Source organism: Bos grunniens, chromosome 7, assembly GCF_055505025.1.
Source record: "Bos grunniens cultivar Pamir isolate PY7600 chromosome 7, Bosgru_T2T1.0, whole genome shotgun sequence".
Lineage (NCBI taxonomy): Eukaryota > Metazoa > Chordata > Mammalia > Artiodactyla > Bovidae > Bos > Bos grunniens.
In genome coordinates this window covers 43,457,969-43,468,888 of record NC_141171.1, presented here as the reverse complement: position 1 = coordinate 43,468,888, position 10,920 = coordinate 43,457,969, and the positions used below count along the sequence as shown (strand labels likewise).

The window sequence follows — 10,920 nt, the reverse complement described above, 5'->3', positions numbered from 1 at the left end:
TTTAATTCCCACGGAATCTGCCTCCCTTCTACCCATCCGCACCTCGGCATCCTCTCAGGACCTTCCCACCATTCCAGCCCCCAGCTCTCTCCACTTTCCCTACCCTCCGCAGCGGCCGCGGAGAGCGGCTCCTTTAAGAGGAGCCCTTGCCGCTGGCGAGGCGCCCCTGCTGCGGATAGTACCTAGCACCCGGGGCCTGCGGCCGCCGGTCTCGGGCATAGCCCCGCCCCGTCCACTCCCATTGGCTTCTATATGCGCCACTCAAAGACCTGGCCAGCTGGAGCCCCTCGCGCTAACGCGGGAGGCGGTGTCACAGCGAGGCCGCGCCGAGCCGGGTTTCTTAAAGGGATCGCTCTTTTCTTGCTGCATCACCGCGAGGAGGAGGACCGCCCGGGTCAACTCGCACAGGTTGTCCTCGGCACAAAATCTCCAGGCTCTTTGCACGTTGCATAACCGCCTGCAATACCGCAGCTCTGGGTCTCAGGAGATCTCTTTCTCCCCTCTTTCTCCAGAGGGGGCCCCAGTCCTAACCAAACTCGCCCTGGTACCCTGGGACTCTATTTGTCCATCCAGAAAAGGGGAGTTTGACTAGAATCATTTGTTCATTCATTCATTCCACAAACATTCCTCGGTCCCTACAGTGGGCCAGGCTATAGCAGAGGGGGAGGTGGCCCTCAACATTCTAAGATTAGAATCTGGGGTCATAATGGTCACCCCGATTTTGAAGAAAACCTCCAGAAGTTTCTCCTTCCAGGAAATTGGATATATTTCACAAGATAATGATGAAAATGAAACAAGTGTGTGAATCCACAGCTCTGAAGGTGCTGGGAAGGGTGAGCAGTGTGGGAAGGGCTCCAGAAAGGGGTTGTTGCTGATGGGGCTTTGAGGATGAAGAGGAGTTTGTCAGGATAGAACTCCTCTGTGAGGAGTAAATGCACTAAGGCCTGTAGGCTGGATGAAGCTGCAGTCCTGAGGACCCACTCAAGAGATTTGCCCTTTGCCCGACCCTGGAGGCCCCAGAGGGAATCCAAGACAGGCACCACTTCCAGGTAGTTTGGACACCAGCTCCAACACCTTCATTTCCAAAAAGAGGTTTTATTTACTTTGGTCCACAGTTGGTATTTTCACATTATTTCTTGGTCCTAGGGCTCCTGGGCAGGGGCTGGTCCCTGTGGAGGCCTTTGGGTGGGGGTCCCTGTGCAGTACTTGGTGGGGGAGTGGGGACAAGTGCGGGGGTGGGGGCTGACTTTGTCTCAAGCGCTCAGAACTCCACTGTCCTGCCTGGGCCTCAGTGTCCCCACTGGGCCCCTGGGAGGGCCCAGGATTGGTGATCTGAGAGTCCTAGGGAAATCCATGAGGCCTAAAATATTTTGGGACTGTGGCCTGACCTTCTCTCAGCATCCTCACCGCCCCCCGCCCCCATTCCCCTGAACAAAAAGTATTTTCATTTCATTAAAACTGCCTGAAACTTCTGTGGGTACAGAAACCACAAACTGATCGGCAGAGAAAAGAGAAGCAGGGAAGATGTAACCGGAAACCACTTGGGGCCAGTTCCCCTCCTTGCCTGGGTTTCTTCTTCCCCCTAACAGCTTGGCCTAAAGTCTGCTGGGAAACCTGATGTCTGGAGCTGCCCTGGTGGGGACCCCCCACCCCACATGCATCTGGATATGGCCTTCACCCCTTTCCCCCAGAGTCTCAACTGGCAGCATTCAGACATGTAGAAAAACAAGACAAAAATCACAGAAAGACCCAAAAACCCAGATGGGGCAATGATGTGGGGAGATGGCCCGCATGGGTGTCTTAGTAGCCTGCCTCCTCCTGGTAGTAGGGAGGACACTCTGAGGGTTCCCCTGGGCCTGGGCCATCTCCAGCAGCTGCTGGAGCCCCGTCGGCCGCTGGGCCTTGAGGGCAGTACTTGGGGTCGTATATCTGCCGGCCCAGGCCAAAGACCTGACCACTCTGGTTGGCACCCTGTGTGTAGCCCATCTGCAGGGACATGGAGGAATTATCACATTTGTCTGTCCCCAGCTTTGTGTCATAAATGTGCCGCCGGGTCCCTGGAGCCGTCATGCCCACCTGGAGAGAGAGAAAAGACATCAGGGAGGGAAGAGGAGAAACAAACCCCAGAGGAGAACTTCCTGAGGGTTCCCACACCTTTTCCCGCCTCCCTGTGTGCACTCACAGTGGACATTCCTTTTGTACAGATTCTTCCTAGCCCTGCTCGGAACCCGCTTTTTTCTGACTCTGTGTTGAGTCGATCTGACATTTGGGTCCAGATTCCCTGCCAGCCAGGAAGCTCCCCAGGCTGGGGCTCAGGCCTGACTCGGACCTGAATGCTCCAAAAGCATCACACTGATACATCAAACTGATACACAGCAGGAAAAGTGATGACTGCAGGATCTAAAAATATCAGAGTTGGATGGGCCTCTGGGCATCCAACTTTGAAGGAAACCAAGGCAGAGCTGGGTAGTAACTTCCCTGGGGACACACAGAAAGCTGAGGCAGAGTCAGGGCAGGGGGGTCTAGGGGAACTGGGGCGACCCACCTGGCTGGCACACTTGTTTGTGCCCATCTGGAGGCTGATGGTCGAGTGGTCCATGGGGGGCAGGATATGGTTTTTGGGGTCATACAGATGCCGTCTGGTGCCATAAGCTGTCATACCGGACTGGCTGGCACATTTGTTGGTGCCCATCTGCAGGGAGGCAGGAAAGGTCAGGCTGCCTCCACAAAGCCTCCAGACCCTGCCCCGAAATTGAGGAGCCACCAGAAGCCCACCACCTATGCACCCCGATGCTGAAGCAGCCAGGTGCCCACCTGGAGCCCAATGACGCACTGGCCCGCCTTCATGGTGGCATCATCAAAGTTTCGCTCCTGCTTCTCTGAGTATTTGACGCCAATGTCCACACCACTCTGCAACCCCTTTGTCTTGGCCTGGGGAGAAAGTGGGAAGGGAGTATCATGGTTGGGGCAGCCAGGTCCCAGGTATCCAAGTCCAGAGGAGGACCGGTGATCCAGCTACAACCTGGCCTTGTACCATCCACCCAGCACTGTGGACTCAATGGCTTTCCCTGACCCCTGGCTTTCCCTCCCCAGGCAAGAGCAGCCCCACCCTTCCAGCTGCACAGGCCAAGAACTGTGGGGGGCATCCTCACCTCCCATCTCTCTCACCTTCTATCACCTCCTTCTACCCAGCCCCAGCCACCATCTCTCCCCCACACCTGTCCCCTACTCCTCACTGGTCTCCTGGCCTCACTGCCCACGTAGTAGCCACAGGGGGTTCAAAACACAATTACCTGACACAACCCCCCCAACCCCCCATTCCCATGGCAGAAGGTCGCTGTTCCCTCCTCCTGAAATGCTGTTCCAGCCTGCCCTGGTCTCAGTTTTAGACCCTAGATGTCACCATCATGCTTTCTTCTTTCAAGGGGCTTCTCCCAATTTATAATTTGTAAAGCAATGATTTGAAGAGCAAACCCTAATGTGAACTCTGGGTGTAACAAGGTGCCTGTGGAGGGTCACTGACTGCATGAGAAGTGGGGGAGCCTGTGCAGGGGTGGGGCCATGGGAGGTCTCTGTACTTTCCACTCCATTTTGTTGTGAACCTAAAAATGCTAACACATAAATTTTTAAAAAATAATTAAAAAGAATAGGTTCATTTATTGCCTGTGCATAAAGGGGTGGACTGTGTCTGCCTTGGTCACCCTTGAATTCATAGTGCTGGGCGCCTCATGAGTGCTCAGAAATCTTTGTAAAAGAATGAATGAAGAGCATCTGAAAAATCTCTGCCTGGCTTGCTGTGTGACTTTGGGCAGGTTGCTGACCCTCTCTGAGCCTCACCTTCCCAGCCAGGGCAAGAAGAGACACCTGCACCTGAGTCAAGTTCCCACTTTCAAACAGGTCGTTGGCCTCAAACAGGTCAACAGGATTCATGCCGTAGCTCACCATGGCCTTGATGAAGTTGGAGAGGTTTTCTAGCTGGGAGGAGACAAGAGAAGGGTGGTGAGGGGCCTTGGTCTCCCCACCTGTCAGATAGGGTCCCCCAGCCCCATTCTGGTTCCACTTCCCTCCCCCTGGTCCCTCACCTGGTGCCAGTTCTGCATGGAGCGGTTGATCTTAGGGACTGAGCCTGGCTGCAGTTTATTCATGAGTCTGAGGAGGACACATGGGGTGGGGGGAAAGGGGGAACCTCCATTAGTGTAGGGGAACCTCAGAGACCCAAGACTCATTCACGGCTTCCTGGCCACCCTCTCTCTGGACCTAAGTTTCCCCTATTACAATCCAGTCTCCACCCACCAAAGAAACAAAGATGCCAAAAAATGACACCAACCAGTGCTGGGAATGCAGTTCAGAACCACTGAGCTATCCAGTGATTCTGGGAATTTCCATGAAGATTTTTAAGGTGCAAACCATGGAATGTTTGAACCACAGCTGAATTAGGGGCAGCAAAGAAAGGCCTCCAGAAACCTTAAGGCTCTCCTAAGAGAATGCTCCCTGTTAGAGATCAAAGAAGTAACACAGGAAAAAGAAGAGCAAGACCAGACACTCATCAAGAAGCAGCAGGCAGGAGTCACACACAGCATGACCTCATCATGCATAGCATGTCAGGGTGATGGGCACAGTGCACACACACACTCACGTGCACAATATGATCCCATCCTTCAGACCCTTCTGGAAGTCTGGGCCAACGGAGAGACCAGTGAGTCCCTCAATCCAGCTTCGGAGCTCCGCCTCCTTCTGAGGGTCATATTTGGACTGCAGCTGGAGGGGTAGAGGGCACAGGGTTGGGATGAGCCCAGTGGAGCTCCTCATAGGGCAAGACCCAGTGTTTGCGGAAAGAAGAAACATAGTAGTCAGGAGGTCCCCACACCATTGGAGGAGACTCTTCCCTTTTCCCATCAACACAGATAAACTCCAGTCTCTCTCTGATAAACATCCGGGCTAATCTACCTTCAATGGTGCTAACCCCCCAGGGCAGCCAACATGGCCCTGCCACCACCCTCCACCTAAAGGATCTGCCTCCATGCCTGCCACCTCCCTGGTCTCCCAGCACAAGAGATACTGGCCTTTCTCTGTTGTTTTTAAAATTATGGTGAGAAACATACAACATGTACCACTCTAAAGCTCATAAATCAGTGACATTCAGTGCATTCACGAGGTTGTGCAACCGTCATCTATTTGGTTCCAGAACATTCCATCACCTCAAAAGTTAGCCCCTCCCTATTAGCTCTCCCCACCTCCCCAGCCTCTGACAAGCAGGAACCCACTCTCTGTGTCTGTGGATCTGCCTGTTCTGGCCATTTCCCATCAGTGGAATCACACCCTGTGTGTCCTTCTGTGTCTCCTCTCACTGAGCATGGTGTTCTCAGGGTCCATCCATATGTAGCAAGTGTCAGGGCTCCACTCCACTTTTTATATAATTTTATTTATTTGTTTCGCTGTGCTGAATCTTCATTGCTGTGCCTACTTTTCTCTAGTCATGGCCAGTGTGGGCTTCTCACTGCAGTGGCTTCTCTTGTGGAGCACGGGCTCTAGGGTGAGTGAGCTTCAGTAGTCAGAGCTTCTCGGCTCTAGAGCATAGGCTCAGCAGTGGTGGTGCACAGGCTTAGTTGCTTCATGGCATGTGGGATCCTCCCAAATCAGGGATTAAACCTGTGTCTCCTGCATTGGTAGGCAGATTCGTCACCACTGAGCCACCAGGGAAGCCCTTCACCCCTTTTTCTGACTAAGTGATGCTCCTGTATGTGGAGGGACCACACTGTGCTTATCCATTAACCCGCTGATGGATATTTAGGTCACTTCCATCTTTTGGCTCTTGTGAGTCAAGCTGTATAAACATCCATTTATAAATTTTATTTGAAAACCTGTTTTCAGTTCTTTGGGGTATATACCAGGGAGTAGAAGTGTTTGGTCACATGATAATTCTACCTTTAATTTGGAACCACTGAACCTTTCTCTGCTCCTTGAACTGGCCACACTAGTGGCTGCCTCAGGGCCTTTTCATATGCTGCCACCTTGGACTCATGTTTGCACAGGTCCCTCCTTTCAATCCAGTTGTAGCTTGAAGGTTACCTCCTTGGAAAGGTCTTTCCTGACCACCTGGCTGTGACGACCCTCTGCATCCCCCACCCCCAGTCCTTATTATCTTCTTTTTAAAACAATATTTATTTATTTGGCTTGGCTGTTGCGGCATACAAGATCTTTAGCTGTGGCATGCGGACTCTGAAGTTTCAGCATGTGCAATCTAGTTCCCTGACCAGGAACTGAACCCAGGCCTCCTGCCCTGGGAGTGTGGAGTCCTAGCCACAGGACCACCAGGGAAGTCCCTGCTTTATCTTCTTCCTAGCTTTTTCTACCTTTTGCGGTATGATCTATCTCCTAGCTGATGGTCCAAGCTCATGACAAGTGACAAGAGGTAACCCAACTCAGACTCTCTCTAAGGAGGCTCATCCTCCCCCATCAACACACACTGCCCACACATACAGCACTGGCTGCCCCCAGGGCAGCATCCCACAGCGTCCAGGGAGGCCTAGGACAGGGTGTGTGTGTACAGCCCCAAGGCAGCTCCCTGGAGGGGTGGTAAAAACCTGAGGACCTGGCTGCCCAGTTGCTTTAGTTGTGTCCAACTCTTTGCGACCCCACAAACCATGGCCCACCAGGCTCCTCTGTCCACAGGATTCTCCAGGCAAGAATACTGGAGTGCTATCCTCTAGGGGATCTTCCCAACCCAGAGATTGAACCTGCGTCTTTTATGTCTCTTGCATTGGCAGGCGGGTTACCACTAGCACCACCCGGGAAGCCCCAACCCCAGACCCCTCTTTCACCTCTACTCACCCTGTGCCCGCCGTGCTCTCTCCTCCACACCCCCTAGAGACAAGGACTCAGAGTTGCCCTTGCAGCCCCCACCTCGATGACCATGGACAGGTTTCACCTCATGCCTCTGTCTCCCCAGCTATGTTTGAATGGTCTTCCTAAGGCTTTCCAGACCTGGGCTCCACTTCCTGCTTCCTGCATATAAACCCCTAGACATGAGATCAGGGCTGAGCTGCTCAGAGTGCAGGGGAGACAAAGGCGGGAGGCTGGCCTGTGAACCTGATCTGTTCAGCCCACTCCCTCCTTGGATCTCCTCCCTCTCCTGTCTCTGGTTCCCACGCCTGGCAGAAGGGTGGTGGGGGAGGAGGGGGTGTTATTAGGGTCGCTGAACTTGAAGCAGGCAGGCTGGTCTGGATCTCTGGCCTGCCTGCCCAGCTGGGCCCCATCCTCGTCCTCGACAGCTCACTGGGGCTGGGGCCAGGGAGGGTCCCGGGCAGGGGTGCCTGGTCTGGCCCCACCAGCTAGGCTGCCTTCCACCCTGCTGCCCAGCTGGCCTTCAGCGCATTCCTCCCCACCGCAAACTGCCAGGAATGCAGCCGCTGCCTCCTTGCTAAATCAGGACCAGCTGTTCCCAGCGGTCCAGACCCCCCAGCCAGCCAGAGATCTCAAGGGTATGCACTGGACCTCAGCCTGCCTGTATGCCATCCAGCAGTGGGACTGAAGCCTGGGGTGGGGGGCAGGGGGTCTTCTTCCTCTCAAAGTGGACGGTCTAGAAACAACAGGAACCTGGTTTCCAATTCAGGTGGGTCCCTGAGGTGACTCCGGTGAGGGGGTGAGGGCCCTGCCCATTCTCCAGGCCCGCAGACTGAGGGCTGGTTACAAGGAGCTTCTGACCTCATCCCCCACAGGGCAGGTAACAACCTGCCTCCATCCCACTCCATCGCAGGAAGCTGCCCCCACCCCGCTGAGGTGCTGCGCCCTCACCCACTTCCTGCTGCTTCGGGGGAGATGCCCGGCTGCCCAGGAGGACTGCTGGCCATTGGACACTGACTATGCCAGGTCTGGGTTCGAGTCCTGACCCTGCCTCTGATCTGCTACGTGGGTCTGGGCCGTCTTGAGCCATGTCTCTGAACCCCATGTGCTAAGCAGGGTCTCGGCTGGGTGGGGACTGTCAACACTCTGCACCCACCAAAGCATTACTGCTGGAGTGTGGAATTGTGTGTTCAAGGGGGAATCGATGGGGAGCTTGCTGGGTGACCATGCTCAGATCCTGGGCTTCCCAAATGGGCTAGTAGCTCACAGAGTTGAGATGTGTAAATTCTCCCTCTGGTCTGATGACCTGGCAGAGACCTGGGGGCCAGCAGGGCTGTGTCCCCAGTGTGCCCAGGCAGGCTCCTGTCAGCCGCTTCCCTGGGGCCACATTCCCAGGTGCCTGGTGACAGTGTGTGCCTAGGGGGTGGACAGGGATGACAAACTTCCCTCCAGCTGGAAAACCCTTGTGTGTCCGGCTTAGGACCTCTCCCCCTGCCCTCCAGGGCAGGGATCACTCTCTGCTCCTGTTTCCTTGGATGCACTGAACCTGCTGTGTTACCTTGCAGAAGTCCCTGCCCTCTTGGGCTAGAACCAAAAGCACTTTCTGAAAAAGAAGTGTGCCCCATCCCCCCATGCCCTAGCCCGCATTTTCAAGTTACAAAACCCACATGCTAGGGTCACATTCAGGGGACTGGTGGACCTCTTTGCTATTTCTTTAAGTGTGTCAGATGGTGACAAAGAGAATGGGGAAGGTAGGCCCCCTCGATTCTAACTCCCCCCACCCACCCAGTGCCCCACCTCCCAGGTGTAAGAAGTCGGGAAATTCTTTTGGGGGGCCACACCCTTCTCAAAAACACCTGGCCCGCCCCTTTCCTTCCCCGAAGCGTTAAGTGGTCCAAAAGCAGAAGTGGGGGAGGGGATGAGAAGGGGCCGCTGGGGTTCCCTCAGGACCTTCTCAGGCCTTGAAGCGCTAGAGGGGCCCAGGGCTGGGGGGTTCAGAGCGGTGGGCGGGAGGCTTCGGACGAGAAGAGGCTGAGGGAGCAGGGCTGGGTAAGGGGTTGGACCCAACCGCTCCTAGATGTTGGGGTGGGTGCCAGAGCACAGACCTCACTGTTTCCCCAGAGTTTAAGGAGCGTCGGAGGCACCCTCGGAGTTTCGGGGGAGGAGAGCCGCCCCCGATGCCCAGGGAGGCCAGCGGGGCGCCCGCCCTGCAACCGCGGAGGGTGTGACGGACTGGGCTGGCGGAGAGGGCGCTCCCCTCACTCACCCGGTTCTTGACCTCGGCCGAGAGCCCGTACGAGGGCCCCTTGTTGAACTGCGTGGAGCTCATGGCTGGCGGGCGCGGCGCCGCGGGACGGGACGGACGGACCGACGGCCGGGCTGGCGGGCGAGCGGACAGGGGACGCGGACCCAGCGCCCCGCCCCCACCGCTGATTGGCGCGGGGCGCACATGTCCTTATATGGCTGCGCCGCGCCGGATTCCTGAGGCCTCGGGCTTCCTGAGCCCCTGAACCGCCCGACCCCCGCCCCGCCCCCTCGGAACCCCAGGGAGACTGAGGCCGGGAGGGACGGGGCCCCGCACAGCGGAGACCCGGCACCCTCTCCTACTCAGTGCTGGGAGCCTCCGGGCGGCTCTCCCCATGCTTTCTGGGCCTCAACTAACCTTTCTACATGATGATGGGAGGGGGACAATGGTTGAATGAGACCCTAATTCCCTTTGGACACTAATGCGGGGAGGGGGGACCCTTCTCTGATGCTTAGAAGCACCTCCCAGTCTAGGTCCGCTTCTGGAAACCCTCCTAGCTGGGTGGTAGGCAAGGGAAGTAGGACAGGCTCTTCAGCGGAGGGGGTCATTGGCGCTGGGACTTTGATGGAGGAGTAGGAGTTTGCCAGTCCAAAGGGTATTGTTTGTCCTGGCAGAACAAAAAGTGCAAAGACTTGGAGGGACCATCAGTGGTTGAAAGTGTGCAGAGATCAATCAGATAGGTTGGGGAAGTGGGGGATGAGAAGGGACCCTAGATTCTGGGTTGGGGGATGGTGGGAATGGGGAGAAGATGTAACATCAGAGAGTTGAAGTCAGGAGATGCCTTGGGGGTAGAGTTGAGGACACCAAGGGAACCAAGCCAGGCACACACTTGCCACTCAATACATGCTGCCTGCTTGTGCAGATAAATCAATAAATTGGTAAAGGAATAAATTTCACTTTTTCAGTAACATTCATTCACACACCTATTTACTTGTTTATCAAAAGCTCTATGACAGGGTCACTGGGCCAATCCCTTGCTAAGCTATACTGACTCCCTCCTGGCTCTGGCCCTGCCCATCCCTGGGAAGACAGACCCTGGCATAGACACTCCCACCCCATGTGAACACGTACAGGACAGAGAGAGGTGTCTGGGGTGGAGGAACCCCAGGAGGGAGTGGGTGCTCCCCTGGAGGGGTAAAGGAAAGAGGCATGTAAGAGTGGGCATGGGAAGTGGGGTTTTGAAGCATAAGTAGGAGTTTGAAACATTTGACAGGTGATCTGTGAGGGCTTAAGAGATTACTCACCCTGCCCTTCCCAGGAACACCCCTCCCAGTGCCCCACTTTCTCAATGTCTATTGACTCTTTCTCTGACTATGCATCTTCTATGCTATGTGAAGGCTCCTTTCTTCAGAGCTCAAGTCCTAGCTGGATGGTCTTGGGTGAGTCCCTTCCCATCCGGGTCTCAGTTTCAGTATCTGTGAAATAGGGACCAGTGGTCAACCAGACAGTGTGGCTGAGTATGGGAACAGGGTGGTTTCTCAGTGTCTAGGTGGGGAGTTGTTTGGGTGGGGGCTGTACTGGTGGACTCCTTGCAGATTCCACAGGGGGCAGGACCAGGGCACTGTGGGGGCTGGCAGTAGTGGGAAGGAGGCTCGAGCCAGCCTGGTGGGCTATAGCCCATGGGATAGCAAGGAGTCGAACACAACTGAACAACTGAGAACACACTATATTCTTAGCCTCCTGAAACCCAGAAATTCAGATCAGACATATGAAAATTCAAAACCCTGAGGTTCCAAAAGCTTAGAATATTATAATTTGAGAAACTCCCCTCA

The 10,920-nt window shown here is 55.2% G+C and overlaps 1 protein-coding gene across 4 annotated transcripts in view; it reads right to left on the bottom strand.

Annotated features, from left to right (window-relative positions):
- Positions 1-1,075: 1,075 nt before the first annotated feature.
- Positions 1,076-10,920, bottom strand: part of CNN2 (calponin 2) — a 13,740-nt gene continuing 3,895 nt past the window's right edge. Inside the window, exons 1-7 of one of the 4 annotated variants that reach the window (XM_086411307.1) lie at positions 9,110-9,239; positions 4,637-4,758; positions 4,083-4,149; positions 3,838-3,975; positions 2,815-2,931; positions 2,546-2,692; positions 1,076-2,076 (exon numbers count right to left, since the gene is read on the bottom strand). In XM_086411307.1, coding sequence (XP_086267433.1) covers positions 1,801-2,076; positions 2,546-2,692; positions 2,815-2,931; positions 3,838-3,975; positions 4,083-4,149; positions 4,637-4,758; positions 9,110-9,172 — 930 coding nt within the window. In that variant the 5' untranslated portion in view covers positions 9,173-9,239 and the 3' untranslated portion in view covers positions 1,076-1,800. Of the gene's footprint in view, positions 2,077-2,545; positions 2,693-2,814; positions 2,932-3,837; positions 3,976-4,082; positions 4,150-4,636; positions 4,759-9,109; positions 9,240-10,920 lie in introns of those variants that run through there. The other 3 variants (XM_086411308.1, XM_086411309.1, XM_086411310.1) reach the window with 3 other exon arrangements.